This window comes from Besnoitia besnoiti, chromosome VI (genome assembly GCF_002563875.1).
Source record: "Besnoitia besnoiti strain Bb-Ger1 chromosome VI, whole genome shotgun sequence".
Taxonomy (NCBI): domain Eukaryota; phylum Apicomplexa; class Conoidasida; order Eucoccidiorida; family Sarcocystidae; genus Besnoitia; species Besnoitia besnoiti.
Window position 1 is genome coordinate 1,984,436 of NC_042361.1, and position 23,623 is coordinate 2,008,058.

The following is a 23,623-nucleotide window of genomic DNA, read 5'->3' on the forward strand; positions in this document are numbered from 1 at the left end:
TGCTTGCAGCTGTAGGAGGTTTCCTCTCAGAGCAGAGTCGAGTCTTCCTGTCCGATGCTTCGAGGCTGTTTCCGCATTCGTCTCCTCAGTGTTGAGACATCAGTGACAGCGGAGATGACAACTCCTCACTCGGCATCCAGCGGGAGAAAATGTGTGTCTCTCTGCTACAATGCAGTGTACAATGAAAGGCTTTTTAACGAAGATGTATGTAGCGGACACCATCTATAAGGAGCTGTAACCCTTTCGCCTGTTTCTACGTAGTGGCAACGCACGGCTTCACGAGCTGTCTTCCGCGCGCTGATCCATACCCTGTACAGACATATACATACATATATATGAGTTGTGTTGTGTGCCTGCATGCGGGCAGGGGTTTCAAGTATCTGTTAGGGGTATGCAGCGGCAGAACGCGAACGTGGGCTGCATACAAGTGCCGAATGGTAGTCCCTAGCTCGCAGCCAGCACACGCGGAGCCACAAAGGGCGTAGCGTCGGGTTTTTTCATGCAGAGAGCGCTGCCAAGACACACGTTTGGACCCCCGGCGGAAAGCTGGACACATGGAGGGGGGCATGCCCACGCGCACAGCCCGCGTCGGGGGCAATATCTGCCGTCGCGAAACGCCGGGCTTTTGCGCGTCGCTTCCGCTTTTCTTCTACAAGTAGAGCGACGACGAGAAGACGATTCCACGTCGAATCTTTTTGATTCCCTCGAGGAACTTTCGCTCGAGATCGGGGTTGCCGATCGTCTTGGATGCGCACGCCATCTGGCGCATGAGCTCCTCCAGGCGACGCATGCAGCGAATCACCGTGCCTTCATAGATTGAGGTACCGTTGAGCACGTCTGCGAACTTCTCGCCCTTCGCCCAGCGATACGTGAGCGACATAATCGCGTGCTGAAACTTGTTCACGTAGTCATCCACAGTCTGCACTCCCGGTGAAGAGGTCGCCAGGTCAGGAGACTTGGACGAGCCCGATGGGTCGATGTAGCGACTCTCCACGCACACCGATGCGATGTGCTTCGCCACCTCCTTCACCTTCTCGAGACCTGCGCAGAACGCATGCAAGGTCCATTGAGCAACCACTACTACGACTGCAGCAAAATGAACACGACGATGAAGTACGCATGCATGAATATGTGTGCGTGTCACATTACGGCGTTTGCCTACACGGAGATAAACCGAGAGCCGCGCAGAGAAACGAACTGCGCGACAAAGGCCTCCCCTTTTAACGTCGCCTGGACGCTCTCGGTGGAACCCTCTACAGCCCTTGGAGTTCATGGACGAGTAAACTTTGAACACAGCTGCGACTGGCTTCGTCTCCACGACGTGCCCTCCTGTCCACCTGGTGCTCTGCATGCAGGCCGGCCGTGGAACGCCCGTTCACGGGTGTTGTCTCTGGTCTTTCGCAGTCTGAGTGAAAAAGCAACTTTCTCTGCACGTACTGGATCCTACACAGAGGCTTGCGCCTGCACGTCTCTGGAAAGCACAGCAATCAGCGGCGCGGAGCTTCTTCCGCGCTTACAGGTCAGCAGAACTTCCTCCTTCGGCTCCGGTTCGTCGTGTTTCTCTTGGAAGACGAGGCAGCTGAGCATCGCGCAGACGGCCTCGACTTCCATCGTCTCGAAAACGTTTTGAAAAAGCAATTCCGCAGCGACGAGCTCGTCCGCCGTAGTAATTTCGCAGGCGACCCGCCCCTTCACAGTCACCACGTCGTTCGCGTCGAGGAAGTCGAGCTGCCGCAGCACGCGCCGCATCGCGCGGAGTGTGTCCTGCAAGCCCACAGCGAAAAAACCGAGAGGAAAGGCAGTAAACGCTAAAAAACAAAAAACGGACACAGCGTCGCCGGAAGGAAGCGGCAGTCGCGCGTGAACTGCCGCAGAGCGAGCCCCAACACCGAAGACAAAAACCGAGAAAAAAGTACAAACACGGGAGAGTAAAGAAAGCGCAGAGGTCATATTAATATCGAGCTGAACACAGGGTAGAGGCATGCACCCCTGCATCCTAGCTCTCTGATCAGGAGTTCGAGCTTTGAGCACCCGACTCGTGATACGACGGCATTTTCTCGAAAACAATGAGAAGCAGACCCCAAACCTATCGAGACGGGAAACACTACGGACCTCACGACGACCGTGCTGAGCACAGGGCAACAGACGAGTGAGAATACTCCCTCGCAGCGCACCTTCATGACCAGCTGACGCTGACTGTCGAGCGTTTCGCGCGTCTTTCGCAGCTTCGTCTGCAGCTGAACGCGCTGGTGATGCGCTTCGTAGTAAACGCCGCATAGCGGGTGACCGCAGAGAGGATTCGCAGTCAAGCGCTTCTCATTCTCTGCAATGGCAGAAACGAGCTCCTGGAAGCGGTCAAACACACACGCGACGAAACACGCCCTTGCGCGCGCAGAAGGTACAAACCTTGACGCAAAGCATCCACCATCTCTCGATTGAAAAACATAGGCGTCCACGCATGAATATGCATGCGCAACGAATACATACGCCCATGAATCAGTCTAGAGCGCCTCTTTTTCGCAAGAAAAGGTCGGAATCAGCAGCATATAGAGGCGCACCGAGATGCAGGCAGACACCGACAAACGTGGATATGCGTACTCGCACACAAACACACATGCCTGCATGAATTCAAACATATAAATATGCATGCACGCGAATATATATAAATGTTTATATGTATATAGACTGCTTTCGAAGCTGGTGGTGGCCGTGTAGAAGCGAAGACGTACCGGGATACGAGGTTCGGGGATTTTCATGTCTTGAATCGGATCTAACAGCGGAATGCCGCCCTCCGGCTGCGACACAAAGTGGAAAAACGAGGGTTTACGGTTTAGTGGCGGCGCCGTTTAGACGCAGCAAATCCCCGCATGTCGCTACCGTCCACGAGTGCTTATGAGGGCTCCAAAAGCCAGTCCAGGCGGGTGTGATTCGTCTTTCTTGTGACTGTTTTCCGCACGCCGTGTGTCATCCACGAGGTAATTTTGAAACTCCGAAAATGGCAAGGCGCTGCAGAAGCAGCACCTACGACGACGCGCGAGTGAAGCATACCGTACCTCGAACTTCTTCTCGACTTTCTTCAGCTGAAAGTGGAGGGAGCGGCGCGCGTCCTCTGAGCGAACGTCGACGCCGACCGGCAGCGTCATGCGGCACTTGCTGATGCTTCGGATCGCAGAGATCGGGAAAGGAACGACCTGCAAAGAATACAGAAAACCGATCAAGTCACATGGAACATTAGGCATACCACCACACAATAGAGGCCCTAGTACCATCACTGGAATATCCTACCAAAACGGCTGACGAAAGCGAAAGATTTCGCAACCAAACTGCTCGCGAAGTGCCCGCAGAGAGAGACAGCCTCGACGCGGCGCAGCAGCACCCTGCACGAATCTCCTGCGTGGAGGTCAAGCGCCGCGCTCCACTCGACTCGATTCTCCAACATCGCAGGCACATCCTCTCGCCTTTCTGCGCCGCCTAGCCCTACACCGCCGAGTGTCAGCCATTGAGGACGCGCTTGTTGATTTTTCTTCGCAAGGAGAGACATAAATGCGAGTGCAGGCCGTTCACATTTGGACTGCAAAGGCGGCAAGCGGCCTCCGTATCCCCCATTTGCATTGATTTTACTGTGTTATTTACATTGGAATAAGGGGCCTGTTTGCTTCTCCAACCCCGTGAACCCGCCAACATTATTCTCCACGAGACAGACCACCGCCACAGTCAAACTGCCGAAACCTGGGAAGCCACGCATGCACGTGTGTCGCGTGTTTGCTCCTACAACCAAGACGTAGTTGGTCTTTTCGACGACTCCATTTTGCGTGTTTTTCGCGGGTCGCGGCTTCTCAGAGAGCGAGAGGGCGCCGGTCGCTCCCTTCCCTTGCTCCGCGTACTTCACGCTCTCCGGCGCGCACGCGACGAGGCAGTCCACGACGAGCTGCTCAACAGGTCCTTCCATCACCGCGTTCGTAGACGGCACGCAGCGCTTCGAAATCTGAGGACAGACGCCACATACGGGCTCCACAGCAGTGAAAGTCCGCCGCCAAACCCGGAATCGCCGAGAGCGCAGCGGCGCACGCGCATACTTCTGTAGATCTGCAGGCACAGACGTGAGCCCAACGGCCGCTCACTCCCCCCTCGCCCCGCCTCGAGCCTTTAGAAAGAAAAACTGGAACTGCGAGTCGTCTCGCGCGCGCGACTTGGCAACGCAGAGAGGCGAACGCAAAAGCGTCAAGAGATGCAGCGCTCGAGAACGGCGCCCGCCACGCGAGGCCGCGCGCGCGTCGTGCGCGCGTGTTGCGTCGAGATGTTTTTCAAAGCGCTTGCATCTGTCACCGCGCGCAGTCGCGCAATCCCGCTGCCCCTGGGCTTGCCGGCATGTCCTCTCTCGTGAACCTGTCTCTCTGATTTGAATCGAGCTTTGAACGCGCGGAGGTGATGTGACAGCACTCCATGCCTCGAACGCAGTAGTAGACGAGTCACGTTTGTGAGGAGACACTCGGAGGTAGTTGACTTACCTTGCTGAGACACGTCGCCCAGCCCCAGTCAGTGTCGGAGTCGTCAACGAGCCGGACGATGCGTCCCGCCTGCAGGTAGCGCACGATATATCGCTCTTGCATGGCTAGCGCGCGCAGCTCTTTGCCGAGAGACTCCAGGTCATGTTTCAGCTCGTAGTACTCGCGCACAGCCTGCAGATCCACGCCGACGCGCACCCGCAGCGATGGAGAGAGTCAGGGGGACAGAGCGCGCGCCGCGCCTCGCGGGCCTCGCGGCGTGAGAACGAAACGCTCTTCATCTGATTGTGACCTAACTGCATTCAAATTAAGCTCTGCTTTTAGTAGGCGATAATGATGCGCACACGCTGGGCGAGACGAAACACATGCGTGAACCCTACACCCGACAAACAAATATACTTCTCTAGATCATATATACATATATTTAGAGAGTGGCCTATGACTTCGGCTTTAGCTGGTCGCCTGATAGAGTCAAAAAAGTTTGATTTATGGAGAGAAGCGGCTCGCAAAGACTTTCGCAGACAGAGGCGTGTCGATCTGTCTGCGCGCTTGCATCTCAACAGAGGCGGGGGACGGGGGGGGGGGAATACGGCGGAGAACTTTTCTTCTTCAGTGCGCATGCCCTGTGCGCCGCCCTAATGTTGATCTCCACTCTCCCTCTTCTCGCTGGTGAATAAATTGTGATCATTTGGACTTCCACACGACCCCTGACTTCGAGCACTACAGTCACGATGGAAGGAGTGTATCCGAAATGGAACAAAGTAGATTGAAAAGTTGCAGCCTTGCCTTTTCCACGTCGAAGGTCGGCCTGTCCGTCTCCTCGACGGCGGCTAGCGCGTGGATGTCTTCGGCATTTTTCACTTGGTCTTTGAGTTCCTCCTTCTCACGCTCCAAATGCAGCGCCTTGCGGTTCCTCTGAAACTGCAGCGACCCGTGAAGAACATGAAGAACACGCGAAAATGATGCATGCCAGTTTTTTCTTTCACGCCTTTCCCAGCCTTGCAGGCTGACCGTGCTCTGCTGTCTGGGTTTCTCTCCGCCCCCCTCCCGGTCCCCCATGGGTGTCTCGAAAAAGGCCTCGCGAGCATTTTTCTCTGCATTGGGTCAGTCGTTTTTCTCACGTGAGCAAAGGATCGCGTGATCATAAAGAGCGGGTTTGCGTCCTCAATCCGAAACAAGTTCAGCAGCATGTTGAAGCCCAGGTGAAACGTCGAAATGAGCGGCGACGCCTGACCCATGAAAATCTGCTTCGCCTCCTCCGGATCGACTTGCTCGTCAAACATGATAATCACAATGCCTGCGAAACAACAAACGCAATACGCGCAGATCTACAGATATGAACGCAGAAAAAGACCCAAGAAATGAAAAAACCCGACGCAGAAGGAGGAAAACACAGCCCGGGAGACTAGCAGGCCTCCGCGTCGCGCCGGCGGTGAACCGTGAAGCAGTACAGTTCAAGGAAGCACCATTCTGGAGAAAAGCACACACTCTCAGTTCACAGGGAACGAGGGAGCGCAGGAGAGAATAGAAAGGGACAAATCGCATCAACACATGCTCCACCTCTTATCCAGCAGGAGACGCCATCAATGGACGCAAATAAGATCAAGCATATATATATATATATATATAAGCGCGTAGAAATACATAGATATATATATGAGTTCACAGTATGTTCGCGCTCTCGCAGAGAGGAATCCAGTCTCCCTTAAACACGCAGCGTCGTTGTTTAATCGAGCGCTGAAGGCATCCTGACACGCCAGCGACCGGAGAAGTGATCACGAAAGTGAAAGGAAGGAACTGGAAAAGCGTCCAAGTCTAGGTGTTCGCCGCGCAAGTTGTTTACCTCTGTCGTCGAGGCCGCGGCGGCCGGCGCGTCCAGCCATCTGGATGTATTCCGCGGAGTTCACGATGCGATACTCCTGGCCGTCGAATTTGCGAATCGCTGTGAAGACGACGGTTTTCGCAGGCATGTTGACGCCCATGCTGAAAGTCTCTGTGCTGAAGAGGACGCGGAGAAGCGACTCCTGAAAAAAAAACTCGCACGCAGATGCATCGCATTGAACGCCGCGTCTCGTCTTCCCACAGCTCCCCCCCCCTCCCCCCTCGCACCCGCCGGCGTATGCACGGAGCTCGTCTGCGCGGAAACAGAGAGGAGCGGAGTGCAACTCGACTGAGACACAGCGGAGTCAGCCACCTGTTTCTGGCGCGCACAAGGCATCTAGACGCAGATATACGGGAAAATACAGGCGACGCCCGACAGAGGAAGCTGCCTTAGCCGCCTGGCAGTCGCGACCTGAGACGAGGGCGTGCCGGGAGTGCCTCCGCGGCTCCAGCAGCAGAAGACGGCGAGTTTGAACGCCGTGTGTCTCTCCAAGCAAGGCGCACAAAGCGAACCCCGCAGACTAGCGCGGACGGTGAAACAAAAGTATTTCTTGCCTGAAAAAGGATTTCAATCATCTCCTTGACGAAGGGCAACAGACCGCCGTGGTGGATGCCGATGCCGCGCTTCAGAAGCGGCAAAATCGACTTGACCTGCGCCGCATGCATGCGCATCGACCCCAAATAAAAGCCCATGGAAGCGCAAACCGCAAGCAGTTTCTCCTAGCACGCGAAACAGAACAAGTGCTGCCCCCCAAAAGACAGGGTGTATCTCGTTTAATAGTATACTGCATTGTATTATGCGTAGATAGATACATACACACACTTACAGATGGATGCACAAATACATATTCATATACATACACGTAACACGACATACGTAGACACATATACCGATACCTGCAGAGATACATACATACATCTGTATATATTGAACTTGTGGTACTTAGACACATGCATATAAAGATGCAGAGATACGTACATAGATACATATATATATATATATATATATATATATATATGTATTCACATATGGAGTAACTTTAGAGGCATCGATCGCTACGTGGTATCGCAGTGTGACGGGCGTGTCGCGCACCTGGGGGAGGTCTCTGTCTTCTTCCTCTAGTGTTTCGAGTGCGTTTTTAAAGATTTCTTCAATGAGGGCCTTCTCGTCGTCCGTGGTGAGGTCGACGTTGCCGCCGTCGCGCCCTCCCCTGCTGCCGCCCATGAGTGCCGTCGCGTTCGCTTCGCACTCGCGCTTCGAGAAACAGAAAATGATCACTGGCGTGTAGTTCCGCGCGTGACACATGAGCAGAATCTTCTCGATGCTGCTTCGGTCCCGCGACCGCCCGCGACGCTGCATCTGAACCGAAAAAAGAGAAAAAGGTAAAAGGCGAGATAAACCGGCGGAATTCAGCACAACCGCAGCGACGTGCCACAGGATAGGGCTTCGCAGTAAGGTTTTGAGCGTCTAGAAGGGACGCAGGAGGAAAGAACAGACGCAGCGCAGCACCACGGGACAAAGTTCGCGAGACGGAGAAGCCACGGCACGTGAACGTGGAATAGAGGCCGCACATATGCATATGCATGCCTAAATATGAGCACGAATTCAGGTGCGACAGCAAGCAAGCGAAGAATAGCATTTTTAAGCTCTACGCTAGGTAGAAAGAAACATAGAAGATATACGCAGATGTAGACAGATACTGGTAGATATATAATTACAGATATAGATTGATATAGATAAATAGATATACACACATATAGATAGAAAAGTAAAGAGGTAGAAACGTAAATAGACAGGAACGCAGATAGCTAAACAGCAAAATAGACAGGCAATAAGTATGCAATTGAATACACGCGAAACACATGCCTCACGCAGTCTGCCGGCGCATGCGAACCGGATGTGCACGCCTGAAAATATCTATGCATGCATCTATGCGCGCGCGTGAGTGTGTCTGACTTGTTTTGTTTGCATGGCTTGTTCTTCCACGGTTTTGTGCAGGGTAGCGACGGCCTTGTGGAAGTTTTCTTCGCGGAAGACTTTTTTCTCGTCCATGACGAGATACACGCCGTCGCCGCCGGCGGGGAACATGTAGTGCTGAAGCGGAGTGGGTCGATAGTCCGTGTACAAGACGTGGCAAGGTTGGTGCTTGATGTAGGCGACCCATTCCGCGAATTCGCGGGCGTTGGGAATCGTCGCAGAGAGGAAGACAAAGCGCATCGAGTTGGGCACCAACACGATGCTCTCTTCCCACACCACCCCGCGCTCCCGGTCGCGCATGTAGTGAATTTCATCAAAAATCAGCCACTTCAACTCATTGATCAGGTGCGAACCGCGGTAAAGCATCGATCGCAAAATCTCCGTCGTCATCACCATGATGGACGCGTTCGGATGCAGCGTCACGTCTCCCGTCATCAAACCGACGTTCTCTGCGCCGAAACTCTCCGATAAATCGCGGTACTTCTGGTTCGAAAGCGCCTTAAAAAAACCCCACACACGCCCACAACTCGCCGCTCTGCAGCCCTAGATGCGACACACCGGCACACCTAGATATGCAGACAATACTAATGCACGCGCATATAGACGCATACACGAATAGACGCATGCCTATATATATATATATATATATATATATATATATATATATATAAGCATATGTATTATACATACGTATGCAGACAGAGAGATAGACTTCAAACGAGGCATGAAGAGAGAGTTGGGGGATAGTAATGATACGCTGGACGCATTCCATCACTCATTGGTGAACAAATATATCAGTAAATTCACGTGAGTATGTAGTTGCTTGCGTGCTTGCGCATATGTCGCCGTCTGCACCTTAGGCACTTGCAAGGCGAGTGCGATCGGTCCCTGTTTTCGCACGCATACGACCACAACTTTAATCATAGATAGATAGACAGATATATGAGAATATATATATATATATGAGCAAAAATATATATAAATGGGGAGAATACGTATATATCTACTTAATAAGAATATATATATATATCTGAATGGACTTCCACGTGAGAAGTAGGCCATTTTCGTGGCTCAGGACGCTTGCAGCTCGTCCAGCGCATGCATCGATATTCTTACTTTGATTGGACTCGTGTAGACGACTCGTTGTTTGTCGCGAATGCTCATTGCAATTGCGTACTCCGCGACAACAGTTTTGCCGGCAGATGTGTGCGCGGCGACGAGGACGCTCTCGCCGGCCTCCAGGCACAGCACACTTCTCTGTTGAAAAGCATCGAGGCGGAATTTGTACTGACGCGCAGGCGTCTTCTTTTCAACAGGAGGTCTGTCCTCCGCTTCCTCTTCAGGACCGGCCTCGGGGGCGGAATCTGCGGCGCCAGGCGCTTGGATGTTCGCCCCGTTTTCGCCCTGCTTCTCGTTCTTCTCGTCCTTTGCGTCGATTTCAGTCTTCTTGGGCAGGTACTCCGGCAGCGTGGTTTCGAACCGGAAGTAGTGAAAGGCTGTCTCGCGGTCGGCAGGGCGCACCACCTCGTGTAGGCAGTTTTTGTCTGCCGCCAGCAGCCGCGTCACCAAGTTGGGCTTCTTCTCCTCGCCCTCCTCGCTCGGCTGCTTCGTCTTGCTCGCTTCCCTCTGCTGCTCCCTAGCCTCCGCCGCGGCGCGGCGGAGGCGCTTCTCCGGCGGCTGTGGCGCCGCGGCCGCCTGCGACGCGCCCGCAGAAGCCTTCGGGCGCAGCCGTTTCCTCTCAGCGGCGTCGGACTGGCTCGCGGCGTCGTGCGTCTGTCCAACCTGCTCTAGAGCTGCCTCAGGAGCCACAGAGACGTTCGTGTCCTCTGCGCGGGGGGGCGGCACCGCGTTTTTCTTCCGCGAGACGGGTGCGGCTTTGACCGGCGCCGCCTCTTCCTCGCCGAAGACGGCGAAGAGATCGTCTACGGCGTCAGCCATGAAGACAGACCGGGCGCGAGAGCTCTTTGGAACGAAAAAACGAAAAACAGGGATTCCAGGCGACACAGCCTGCGCGAATTAAATCCGCGATGATGCCATGAAAGGGCCCTACAGGCGAAGCGAGCGCACGCCTGCTCACAGAAACTGGATGTTCTGCTGAAGGAAACGGCGCCAAGGAGTCGCACAACGCAACAGTCGCGATCAGCCTTTGCAGAGAGAAAAAAGCTGCAGGCTGTGAGACGAGAGGGGAGAGGTAAGTGTGTGTGTTTCGAAGAGCGGTCCAAGAGACCTGCCGGCTGCTTTTCGCGGGCAGGAGACGGCGCGGATCCCACAAAGGGAGAAAAAAAAGCGACAGAAGAGAGAAAGGGCGGCCAGAACCAACTTGACAGAAGGACACGGATGCGAGAAGGAAAGCAAAGAAGAATGGCTCCTGAAGCAGGAAAGAGAGAAGGAGAAAAGAGAAACGCAAGGAAGGGAGACGAGCGTCACGCTGTCGGCGTCAGCGTTCGCTTTCTGCCGCGGTGCATGCGCCCGCGTGGATCTCGGCCGTGCAAGCAACTCTTTGGAATGAATCGTTTTGGCAACCTCCTCGACGAGGGGAGGCTTTTCCATCTACAACAAAGAAAAATTCACTGTCTCTCGCGCGTTCGATATTCAGTCTCACATCAACCGAGCGGGGCGAGACAAGCGTTGGCCATGCGATGATTTGAGTCTCCAAGACTCGCAGCCGAGACCAGTTACAGCACGGGAATTCTCCTCCGAATTCTCTCACGGATGCAACCGTTGAGCACCTTCTGCGTGAGCGCTTGACAGCAGGCTGCCTCTTTCGCTTTTCTCTCGAGGGTCGCGAAGTTGTAGAGACCCGACGAAATCCGCACAGCCTGGCGTCTCTCGCTGGGCGGTAACAAGATTGACCGCAGAGACTCACAGATGATGTTTGGTTAAGCGTAAATATATATATATATATATATATATATGCCGCCAGAAGAGCACTGGATGTTTGGTACTTTTTCCACCGTCAAGCCTGTGGCTGTATGCATATATGCGAACTACGGGCCTCGCAACCGCGCGCGTATCGCGATGAATACTGGTATGTCCGCTCTACTATGAACGCATGTGTGCTCGCGAACGAGGCCTTGAGACACGCCTGTAATTATGAATGTGGATGTCGATGTTTCGCTGGAATAAGACGGCAGACTCTCTGGTGCTGCGTGAACCACGAGGACCTACGCCCCCCCCCCCCCCCCTCGCCCCCCTCGTGAGCTTCAGCTTGAACACCGCAGAACTCCGGCGAGTGTGGGTTTTACTTTCCATGCGCATCGGCAGTTACACGCATTCATCCCCTGTCGAGAGCGCTTCCGTCACTTTCCTTTCCAGCCACGCTTGCTTGGCGTTTCAGGTCGCGCGTCGCGATTCTCCGCACGCAGTGCCCGCGTGCATGGGGTGCGCTGCTTATCTTTACCGGTCGGCACCAAGCGAGGCTTTGTGCGGCTGTCGCTCACGCCCGTTTCTATCGCTCGTAGAAGCAGCAGGAGTTCATGCTCCCGCACTTCTCGCAGCGCCGCGTAGTCGAGGTTGTAGCGTGGCATTCGTATTGGCTCTACGTCGACTCTGTATTTATCGAAGCAGCTTGACAGTCACCCAGAGAATGACCCAGCCACTGACTACTGTATCAGGAACTGAATCGGATGGAATCCCACTCTGTCACTGTGCATTTGCTCCTGTTCCGAAGGTGATGACCACTTTCGACGGCGGCTGCGACGCGTCAGCCAAAGAGAGGGCAAAGCAGCGTTTGCACAAATGTATGCGTACACGAATCCACGCTAGGCATATCGTATTCACTGTTGAGCAGCACAAGGACCGAATGTCAGGACTGACATGGTGGTGATGGATACACTCAGATGCACACGCAAATGCTCCTTAAGCTTGTTCTCGCGGGTTGTCTACCCCCCGATCCGAAGCATCGCCCTCCTCGAGTTGGCGTGTGCGGCCACGTTCAGCATGCCTGAGTGAAGCACAGCGACATAATCAGCCATGCCTTTGAGAAGCGGAGAAAGCTAGTAAGGAAAACCGCGATGTGTGCTCGAAGGCGACCCGAAGCGCCACGTTCGCGTGCACTTTTACATCGTATTCACACCTCGCAAGGCCCACAAAAACTCCGCCCAGCTTCAGACGTGCTGATCCAAGACCCTGTGACGGATTCGCCGCTCACCCCCACCGCCCGACAAACTGTAACTCAGTACCTGCAGATGGATTTGCGCATACCAACGTCGCACATGCGACGCATGATGACGGACACGTGTCGCCGGAACTCTTACCGCCGTGCGAGGCTTTCTTCTCCTTGAGCGCCTGCGCGAAAATTCGCCTCAGCTGCTCGTTGTCACTCGCTGCTCCCCAATCAGCCGAGGCATCAGAAGAACGAGAGGCCAGTGGAAAAGAAGAAACAGAAGAAGTGGATGGGCAAGGAAGCGACGAACCGGTCAGGGGAGAAGATGAGGCGGGAGAGAAGATGGACGACGACGACAGAAAAGACGTTCCCGAGGGAAGAAAGGAAGGGGCTCGTGCGTCCTCAGCGGCGGATGAAGCCGAATGAGAAGCGGAACGTAGAGCAGGCAAAAGGGGAAATTCGGCGGACGAGAATAGGCAGTTCTTCAGGTGGCCGTCCGCAGTCAATCTGCAAATGAGAAAAGCAAAACAGACACGGATATTCATGAGTTTCTGCACACAGTCACACTCCCTCCATGTAAACTGTCGAAGGCATATGCACAGTCTTGATTTCCATACCACAGGCACCGTAACTTACCCCCGGCTACGGATCTATGAATTTGCATATGCGCTTTTGATAAGTCGGGCATGCAGACACGCTCTACGCTGACGTACAAGCAGTTTATCAGCAGCGCTGTCGGATGGATTCTTAGGTTTGCCCAGATCGCTCTCGCTCTCCAAACATGTCATGACATGCAGGCGCCGTCCGCGTAGATCAGACTAAACCTATTGACCGAGAGGATCTGCATGAGCACCAGCCACCTAAGTATACCCACTTCCATATCTAAGCACACCACATCTCAGATGGCATTCGTGTTGCTTGGAATCATACCTCAGTCGCGTGCACGTTGAGCAGAACGCATCGCTCATGGAGGAGATGATTCCGATGCAGCCTGCGTGTCCAGGAATGTAGAAGAGTGACGCGCTTTCTCCTCGTTTCTCGCACCTCCGCGTTTCTTCTCTGCATCCTTGCTCTGCGTGTGCGCTTCCGTTTCCATGATTTTCCTCAAAACTCTCTCCAGCTCGTGTCTTTATGCAACTTGATCGTCCCTCCTTTGGGCTCGCTCCGCGCGGCTGCGCTCTGCCTGCATCGCACTGACCTCCTTCAACTCCTTCCACTTGTTCTCGGTCACGGTCGCCGCCACTCGCGAAGTTCGTTTTCTTTGGCACTGGCTGCAGCGAGGGGAACGCCTGCCGGAGTCGCGCGAGAATCTCATCCTTCGTGACAACTGCGTCAGCGTCCCACCCTGAAACAACGGAGACGTCGAAGCCATGCAAAGCTTCAGAAAACTCAACTTCCGTATGCGTCGATCACCGTGCATGCTCCTCTCAGTTTCAGTCTATCAACCGAGCTCCGTGAAGCGCATTGCGCGGCGTGTGCAAACTTCGCTTTCGGTGCGCTGCTAAGACGCGAACGACAGGCCTCACACTCGCGAAGTGTAAACAGAGAGCTCCCAGGATTCTACGCCGAAAGCAAGCAAGATACGGTTGAATACTTCTCGATGTCCTAAGCTCCAGAATAGACTGGTTGCATGCGCGGCTGGAGCCTCTCAATGGTTTGTAGCCTTGGTTCCGTTGCTTCGGTTTACCGTTGCCTTGGAAAGGCATGAACTCGATAAAGCGGACGTGAATCGCGAGGTCTTTCGTAAGCGCTGCAAATGCCTCGATTTCCTGAAGAAAAGTGGAAAACAGAAACGAGTTAGTAGGCGGCCTCGTTATTGTCTCACGCCGCGGCGGGTGCTTCCAGATGCGTTGGCGTCGCGTAGTTGTTGATAACGCGTGTTTCTTATCGTCCCGCGGAAGGCTTCACAGTGTCCAAGGGAACTGTTTCCGCTCTGGTTGACAACGAAAAGCATATTCCACGATGCCTACATTCCGTCCGTGTTGTGCGTGGCGCATCTGGTGTTCAACTATGGTTCGCGCTGTCTCTGAGTTCCCATGGTGTGCTGTGTTTCTCTTGGGTTCTTTTCTGCCTTTCCCTCAGTCTATCATACGCCAGATGTTCTAGTGTGGTGACTCTGCATCATGTCTGTGTCCGTACGGCGCCCCCACAGATCTCTTGTTTCCCATTTCCCGCGTGCTATTTTTTCGCGCTTCCGCCTGTCTGCGCCCTTCGCCGCGGCACCCCTGAGGATGGTGTGGGTTTTCTGTCTCTTGGCAGAGCGCCGCCGCCTCGTTTTTCTGGCGTGAAAGCATATTGGGCGTGCCTCATTACATCGTCGTTCACGCCGCGGAGTAAGACGACGTTCAGCTTCACCACGCAGAAGTCCTCAGCCAGAAGTTGCATGATTCCCTGAAGTCAGCGCCTCCGCAGCAAAGAATCGATGCAAGCATTCTGCATCTATTTGGAATTTCAGCTAAGCTGCATGATGCATATTCTTTGAATCGCCGCAGACATAAGCTCGGCGCACTTAGTGCCGTGGAGAAGTTGAGCGAAAGACAGACAGTGCCGCGCACGTCTCCATGCAGAACGTAAGCGTACAAAAATCCCACGCACCTGCCAAACGCGGTTGAACGCGTTAATTCCAGTGATTCGAGAGTAGCGCTCCGCGTTTAAGCTATCGAGGCTGCGAAACGCGCAAGAACCCGAGCAGGAAAAACGGCCTTCAGTTGAACACAGATCGCTAGTTCGTCGAGTCGACAGCATTCGATGGAGACAGCGTGTCACCAGCTCACAAACAATTCACGTCTACACTTATGTCAGAAAACAAGGGCTGATAGCGGCGCATCGACGGAAGTAGCCGTGCCTGCCACCCCAAGTCCCTGGCGCACGCGGAATTGTAGATCCTCACATTTGAGGTCTCCTGCTACGCTGCCTCCAGACTCAGTTCCGAACAGAGACATCCACGTGCAGTAGAGTGCCGATTTGTGCCGCTAATGCTCCTCTAGTAAGAGGCACCTTCCTAGGTCTGTGTGCGCATGCAGATCCCTCGATTTCGTTTCCGCCGTAGCCAAAAATTATCGCTAGGACCGCGCGAAGAGATAGTGCGAGATGGTAGTGGGCTAGACAGTGATATGTAGGCAGGAAGCTCGGTTTTACAATGAACGGGTTGCCTCCTCACCTCACGTTAACAGCATTCACGCGGGCCCCTTTGAGCTGCGGAAGAACTCTGAGGAGGCGCAGGCCGTTCGTCGTCAATGCGAGAGTCTCCAAGCCAGGCAACCCCGCCAAGCGGTGAAGAATTGAAGCAAAGTCCCGCCGCACAGTCGGCTGCACGCAAAGCCATCAAGGCAAAACAGGACGCAGAGGACCCCCGAGCGCAACTAGGCATGCATACGTGATTCCTTGTCCGCGGGTCGATTTCTGCAATAAGAAATAAAATCTGCGCCAGCGCCGCAAGCGGGGGGACCGATGCTCCTTTCAGGCACTAGAAAAGCCCTGAGCTTGGATTCTTGCGCTGGTGAGTAGGCAAGACTACCTGGTTGGACTCAGCGATGCAAATGCATATATCATCGATCTGCGTGCACACATGAATGCGAATGACGACACTATGCCTCAATCTGTGCGCGCGTGTATCCGGACACGCGAGGAATCGCGGACTGTGGGCGCAAGCGAAACCGCGGGAGAGGAGAGCGTGGCTGAAAAACGCGAGGGCCTTGAAAGCACAGGAGAAGTAGAAATGGGAACTCACCTCCCCTCCTGTCAGGCGGATTTTCATGCCTCCGTTCTCCAAAAAAAAAGAAGCAACGCGGACGATCTGAAAACCCATACGAAGGCCGAACCAACCGACCTATTGGCTCATGGTTACAAATGTACCTATTTGTGCGAATATACACGGATCTGGTGCCGTGTGAGCAAGCCAGCAAAAAGACGCCCACTCCTGAACGGGTAATTTGATGTCGACTTAGGCGTCTGCCTCTACACCTGCCTCAGGCCTGTCTGCGAGCACGCGCGTCAACTCTTTCTCGTCGGTAAACTAGTAACATGGTTGCCATCCGGCCTTCAAACAGCATGCACGCAGGGGTGGGGACGTCCCTTGCACTCATCCTGCCATATTCAAAAATGTGTGTAAATGTGTGAATATGTAGATCTACGGAAGCACAGGCAGTCAACAACGCCCTTCGCAGCATGCCTCGGCGACGCCAAAACACAGCGGAAACTCGGCCGAGAGAAATAGCCTCGCGTCCCTCTCAATGGATTCCTCCTGACCGCCGTCCCGCCGCCCACCTCGTCGGCTGAGAGAAACCGATTTCTCTCTTCAAGTCGCTTCGAGGCAGGCGCTGAACGAGCCGAAGGAGACGCCCCGAGATGCGCAGGGCAGGCCCCAGAGGCGAAAGGAGCTCGGGCGGACGCCGCGACGGTCGCGGGGGCCGAGGCCCTCGACAGGGAAGACGAAGGATAGCTGCAGGGTTTAGAAACCCCGGAACACGAAGAGGGAGGCATAGGCGCGGGCGGGAGACACGGTTGGGAAGAAACCGCCGCTGCAGCACTTCTCCGATGGCGAGACGGCGCGCTGGTTTCAACTTGGGGAAGGGACCCGCAGCTCGAAGAGGCTCCACCCGGCGGCGAGCAGTACTGCGAGGTGCACCAGAGAGGAAAGAACTTGCGCAGCATGTCCAGCTAACTTAGAATGCATGAGCGCCGTTCTCGTTACTGAAATGATGCAGTAATCGTCCACGCACTCAGCTGCCTATTGCGAGACACTTACGAGCCCACGACCGTAATTTCGTAACCCGTATGGTTTGCGAAAGAGTGAATGAGACGAGGAGGAGACTTGGAAGGAATGGGATGCCTCGCCGACTGCATATGCGACGGAAACATGGATCGTCTCCGCGATATCACCCGCGCGCAGCGGAGTGCCGCGTCTCGACGCTGGAAACCTGAATGCGCTGCACCGTCTCGCGGGCCGCCACGTGAGCCTCTCACCTCAGCCCCTTCGGCGTCCATTTTATCCTAGCGGTGCTCTGCTAATGCACTTATCACGGTGGTCGTTTGATTGGCACGTAGTCGCCAGTTTACACGCATCCAAGATATAGATATCTATGGCAGGTTGCGCTGAGGCGGCCATCAGGAGAGACACGAAAAACACAAAGACAATGCGAGAAAGAGAGCGCGACGCGCAGCACACCCGAGACGAGATGGCTCCTTCGCACTTGATTCGCCTCACCGAGCACTTCATGTTGCAGGTTTCGGTTAGAGAAATTCGCAAGTAGGTGTGTATTCTGCCAAAGGAGTCAACAAGGAGCGAGGCGCGCCGTTGATGTCCCATGCGTCTCGTGTGTCTCTCTGCTTCCCTGGCCTCGCCGCCGGCCTGTCCTTCGGAGGTCTCTGAAGCGGCGGCACCGCCGACCGGCTCCACAGAAGAGGCGCAAGTGGCGCAGAGAGACAAAGCCGCCGAGGACGAAACAGCAACCGAGGCGGGAAGCGAGACAAACGCAGAGAGCGAGGCCGAAGGAGATCCAGAGGATGTCGGAAGACGTTGCAGATGAATAGGCTCGCACGGAGCTTCGCAGGAATCTGAGGCAAGCGGCGTAGAAGCGACGGCCGCGGAAGGGAGGCAGTACGGCGACGGCCGCGCTGGACAGGATTGCGAAGTTGGAGGCGGCGTCAAACAGCCCACGGACAAATTCAAAGAAGCGCCACCAGGCGGCACGCTAGGCAGCGAGGGCGACGGCAGCGGGGTCGACGACGAAGAGGGAGAATACGGGCGAGCTGCAGGCCCGCGCTTGCTTGCCGTCTCTCGCGGGAAGAGGAGAGAAGGCGGCAAACGAGCGATGCGCGGAAGCTCTGCGGGCGACGCGACGCCCCTGTAAGGAAGCCAACCGGTGGCATCAGAGTGTGGGGACGAAGCGGGTCGGATCAAGAGAGGAGAAGACAATTCGGGGGATGCGGGTGAGACGGAAGGCTCATCGGACGAGGATGCAGGAGCACGAGAAGGAGAGTGAGGCGCAGAGACTTTGCGGGCGGAAGTTGAAGCCTCGCGGCAGCTCGAGACCCCAACCGCCAGCGGCGTAGCGACCGCGGTGCGCGGCGGGTAAATCTGCGGATAAAACAGTGGAGAAAGAGACAGAGAGGCCTCAGGAGCCGAAAGCGAAGAAGCGAGAGAAAAGGCCCCCCCGCCGAGGAGCGCCGCAGAAAAGAAGGCAGTTGTCGGACGGAAGCGCAAACGTGAGGCGTGTGCTGTGGTGCACTTTTGGAAGAAGGACGCGAGACGCGTGTGCCATGCATCATTTTTCCCGGTAGCAGGCAGAGGACATCGAGATCCTGGCGAGATCTCAGCGCGGGTCGCCATCGCATCGACTTCATCGTGAAGACTTGGCTTGCGTAGCACCGAGGCGCCTTGCCCGCTTTTTTCAGCAACGCATCGACAAGGCGAGACGCACAACTCGAAATCGTAGCGACTCCGAGAGACCTCCAGCGTGCTACCTGAGAGGAGGCCCTCCAGTCTGCGTAGACGACGCAGCAGAGGCGGTTGACGAAGAGGCGACGAGAGAGAAGGAACGCACCCACTCAGCGAAAGGCAAGGCGCAAGGCATTCAAAACAAGAATCAGACGCAACGACCGATCAGAAGTCGCCTCGCCTGTCGAGCTTCAAGGGCAGAGGAAGGTTACGACCCGCGGAGACGACACACTCACGCGGTCGCGAAGAGAGAGACGCAGCTGCAGTGAAAGCTAGCGGCGCGGCTATTGGAGGCCGCAGCGGAAAAACGAAAAAAAAGAGGGCACTAGCAAGTGAGGAGAAAAAGAGATATCCATCCACAGAGGCGAATATATATGAGAGGAGACGGGAGTGGAGGAAGGTGAAAGAGCTGTCAAAAAGTGAGAAAAGGAGACAGCTTGCTCGGAGACACCGTGTCTTTGCAGCTGCTGCAGCCGCATCTTGTCAGCCCTGAATTTAGCGAAGCGAGACTTCGTCTGATGGTGATGTAGTTCGCGAATAGTCGTGCTGACCTCTGAGATCGGACGAAAGTTGGCGTGGATTCCAGAAAGCCGCACGCTCTCCGTAGACGGCCTGTCTTTCCGACCGCGACGCGACGTGTCTCCTCTGTCTCCTGCGTGCCCGCCTCGTCTGCAGGCCCTGTCCTTTTCTCCTACTCGGATCGAACAAAACGCTCTTTACCACACCTTGAATGTCGCCATTGAGCGGCGACTTCCTTTTGTCACAAAGTTCTGTTGAACTGTCCCCTAGACGCGCCTCGCGCGATTTGCTGTGTCTTGAACGTACAACGCTCAGCGGACGGCGCGCAACCGAGTCGCGATTAATCTGAGAAAAAGTGCCTTTCTTCAAACCGAAGAGGGGTACGCTCCGAACGGTCCCAATGAGCAATTGCTGACACTGCGGTTTATCTGTGCAGTTCTCAGTGACTTCCGGTCTATTTCAGCCGCGTGCAAATTTAACGCGCGCACGAGTGAAGACTACGCAGCAGCTACAACGCCACGACAGCGAGAGAGCGAATCAAAAAGTGACCTCGCTCGTCTGCTCCTTCCACTCTTTAGCACAGCACTGGCAGAAACTAAAGAAGCGTGCTTTGCGGGCTCTCTCACTGTCTGCCTCGTCCCCAAGGGGGATCGCGTTTTCGTGTAGAACATTTTTCACGGGGTAGGGTTTCAGAGTACAGAGTGTTTCACGCACATCACTGCATAGACACACAAAACACGGAGACACGGGCATGGCGAATCTGCCCCTGCCGGCCTACACGAAAGGGCCGTTTGTGATGAGCGTCACGTCGAACCGCAGTTTGTCTCTTTCCGCTTGCGTGAAACGCGCCAGAGTTCCGTCGAGGAGAAGGCTCAAAATGCCGCCCTTCTGAGCGTCCACCGAAGTGACGCACGTCTCTGCCTCGGTGCACACGTGAACGCCTTCAACCGCTTTCTCTCCGTACGCCACCTCAGCACCGAGGCGTCCAGGCGCGTGGAGATGTTGAAGTTCCTCGCCGAAAATACCATCCGAGCCCTCTGTGGTAACAGCATTGAGCCTGCTTCTGTCCTCTTGATCGAGGAGATGCCTTTCTTGTTGAATTTCCTTGCGCGCAGAGAGGCGCGCGTCGCGTGTCGAGACGCCCGTCGGCGCCCTCAACGAATAGGAAGCTCGGGAAAAAGCTTTGGCTGGATCGCGCACCTTTAAGCTGTCACGCGTCCTCCGCCTTGTCCGGGTGACTTGCGGTTCAGCGGAAAACAAACGGTTTGGCGTGGAGTCTCTTGGCTGCTTTCTCGCGTGGATTCGGCTTTTGACGTACTCGAGCAGCTCCAAGCTGGACGGGAGAAGTTCGCGATGTACGGAGCCTTCTTTGAAAAAGGGAGAGAATGAAGCCTGCGCTGCATCTTTCTGAGCGTTCAACGATAGACTGTGAAAATCAGCAATCGCCAGAACACACGGAAGGAGGAAAGAGTAGCGACGAGCACCTCGAGGCCCCATGCTGGTGATCTACCAACGAAGAGACAGAAAGGCAACGGGAAACGAATGGAACAAAACGAGATAAGCATAACACGTCACATGAGCCTCTGCCAGCGATCGAAGCGCAGCTTCTATTCTGACAATATCCGCTTCCGGCATCAAGGGGTTCTGCTCCCGCGGCAGTCGCCAAAAGTGTAGGAAGCTAAAACCTCAAACACGGATACTCGAAGATAGCAGTGCGACAGTAGTACACCTGGTAACGTGTGTTTGAGGTACGAGATAAGCACTGTCGCAGGTAAACACGAGACAGATGAAGCAAGGAGACAGGACAAGTAGCTCTCCATTCGTGTAAATAGAGATCGAAGCTGTCCGTAGAACGAGCAACACACGCAAAGTGAACAGAGCCTGACTGGCTAGTCCTCGGCGACTGCATTAAACTCGTGGTAACTGTTTGCAAAAACCGTGGAGGACGGCAGCGACAAAGGTACGTAGGCGGACGAGAAGGGATCAAGTCCGACAAACACTAGGCGTTAGTACTGGGACAGACAGATAGGCGTTGCGGATTAAAAACGCGCGTTGAACGCGTGACGGCCATAGTCGCGAAAAAGTGGGAGAAACCGGTAAGACGTTTGCAAGACAGAAAACCCGCTGACGTGTAACGCGCCTTCGGTCCCTATGTCTCAATGCGAAGCCGCGTCAAGACTCGCCCAACTCCAAACGCTTCTTTGATTGCTCGAGAATGCAAACAGTGGGCAGATGCTGATTATTTACCCTAAAACCTTGGTGCGGGCAACAAGCACACCTGTTTGATCTTCGGTTCTAAAACTGAGCCCCCTCACTCGGGCACGTGGAGCGTAGAACGATATCTTTCCAAACGCAACTAGCTAGCTGAGGATTCTACGCGCCGAGCACGTGACGCACATATTCCGAGACAACACGGTTGGCTAGCGGTTTAATTTCGGTGCTCGCCGAAAGAGACTCACACTGGAAGTCGGCAGCGAACTGAAGAAGAGTGTGGATTTATGTACAGGTATACAAGTGGATGCCCGCGTCCTCTGCTCCCACTCGTGGCTTCCGATCGCTGACTCGTCATATGATCTAGAACAACTCCACCAGGCCTGGTAATGTCTCGCTCTTAAGCGCATGACCCCAGTAGATCTCGTTGGGCATGTTCGAGGGGGAAATCCGCACTAAACCGCTTCTGCCTGTATTAGCATACTCTTCCAATTCTTCGAGACGAGGGCGCAACGGGACTAAGGAACCTCGTCTCTATCCTTTCTAACGAACATTGTGTTCGACACGACCGCCTGGGGACTATGGAACGTGACTGAATTCTCAATAAGAACTGTCCCCGATGTCACAAACCCGCAGCACAGTTCCCTGGGTATCCAATCCAGTGCTCTGCCTTGGGCCCCGCGACCAGTAACGTGAGCAGTTACGCTCCTCTTACGGAGACGTAAGTCCAGACAAGTCGAGCTTTCGATTTCGATTGTTGCAGAAGCCTCTTTTTGCGCGCCCCTTCTTTTCGGTGGTGTGTCCGCTCCGACTAGTTCGTCACCATGACTTCCTGTCAACGTATGTCACGGATGGGGGTTTTGCAAGCAGTGTATGACGCTGTGAGGGCTCCGCCATGCTACGCTTTGGCTTCCTGTCGCATTGCACGGAGACCGCTTCCCAAGTCAGCGCGTCTATTGCCATCGTACTACTTTGCCGCAGCAGCCGTAAGTTGCATATCGAGCGCGAACAAAGCTGGCTGTTGTGCACACCGCACACACAGATGTGTTTCGCACAAATAAGCGGCGTGATTTCTATCTCACGGGTCGACTTGAAAATCGCTCCCCCTTTGTAACATCCATTCGGAATGTTCTGCGAGGGAAAAGGCTCGAAAACCCCTGGTTCCACGCAGATGGCCTCGCCAGTTCAGGAACCCTTCTAGCTGTTCTCTGCATTCAAACAAAAAAATGAGTCCACGTAGGCAGACAAATTGAGTCATAGACGCAAGATATCCGCAACGACTTGATGCCTTCATTTTCTATCCACCGTGCGGAGTAATCGAGAATCTTCACTGAGACGTTCGCACTCGGAAACCGCATGGATTCTCTTCCGGGCGGAGACTCAGTATGCATTGGTTGGTTTTTTACTAGGTTACGTGCTATCCATTTTGCGTCAAACGACGTCGATCACATACTGATGGGTACTTCTAAATACGGCGCACCCCAACGGCGACCGCCCCCCTCCAACGGAGAGGCAGATTTTTTGGGCCTTCTGTCTGAGCTAGATACTCGAACCGGACCGGCGCAACCTCCTAACTCTCATGGCAGTCCCCTCAGCCTTACTTAAGTGACCTGGAGGACACCGTTCTCCTTCGTTGTGGAAGTAAGGAGAGTGATTTGAGAAACAGGAGTCGCTGCAGACTGCAAAAAAGCCCAGCCAGAAACTTTGGCGGGGTTGCCAGTCTACGGCCGAGACAACAACTTGCGTACCGTTGACCAGAGCCGTGTCTATACCACGTCGCACATCCGCGTTGCTTTCTACGACACAAACGGAGTGTCGTAAGTGGTTTTCTCACTTCTGTCTTCTCTATCGCGATACGTGGCTTGGCGCAGACTCAGGGCCGCAGGCTGAGGCGCCTCTGCAGACTCAGAAGTTGAAGTTCCGCGAGCTTCGGCTCGCCTGGAGCTGTCTGCGCCGTGGCATGCACGGTAGACTTCGAAATCCAA

At 54.7% G+C, this 23,623-nt stretch overlaps 3 protein-coding genes across 3 annotated transcripts; all 3 read right to left on the reverse strand.

The window, feature by feature from the left end:
- Positions 1-649: 649 nt before the first annotated feature.
- Positions 650-10,302, reverse strand: BESB_066920 (putative Superkiller viralicidic activity 2 family 2; the record flags this gene model as incomplete). Its single annotated transcript, XM_029365085.1, has 14 exons — positions 650-1,041; positions 1,518-1,764; positions 2,175-2,345; positions 2,730-2,795; positions 3,054-3,191; positions 3,773-3,985; positions 4,509-4,679; positions 5,292-5,426; positions 5,627-5,802; positions 6,349-6,529; positions 6,942-7,037; positions 7,480-7,746; positions 8,344-8,862; positions 9,481-10,302. The coding sequence occupies 14 exons, from the start codon at positions 10,300-10,302 to the stop codon at positions 650-652; spliced, it is 3,594 nt and encodes a 1,197-aa protein (XP_029218668.1).
- A 1,943-nt stretch (positions 10,303-12,245) lies between these two features.
- On the reverse strand, positions 12,246-18,800 carry BESB_066930 (uncharacterized protein; the record flags this gene model as incomplete). The annotated part of the gene is made up of 10 exons (XM_029365086.1): positions 12,246-12,307; positions 12,621-12,976; positions 13,400-13,814; positions 14,157-14,238; positions 14,783-14,860; positions 15,065-15,134; positions 15,630-15,778; positions 16,200-16,265; positions 16,736-17,083; positions 17,676-18,800. The coding sequence occupies 10 exons, from the start codon at positions 18,798-18,800 to the stop codon at positions 12,246-12,248; spliced, it is 2,751 nt and encodes a 916-aa protein (XP_029218669.1).
- A 1,401-nt stretch (positions 18,801-20,201) lies between these two features.
- BESB_066940 (uncharacterized protein) lies at positions 20,202-20,924 on the reverse strand (the record flags this gene model as incomplete). Its single annotated transcript, XM_029365087.1, has 1 exon — positions 20,202-20,924. The coding sequence occupies one exon, from the start codon at positions 20,922-20,924 to the stop codon at positions 20,202-20,204; it is 723 nt and encodes a 240-aa protein (XP_029218670.1).
- Positions 20,925-23,623: the final 2,699 nt, after the last annotated feature.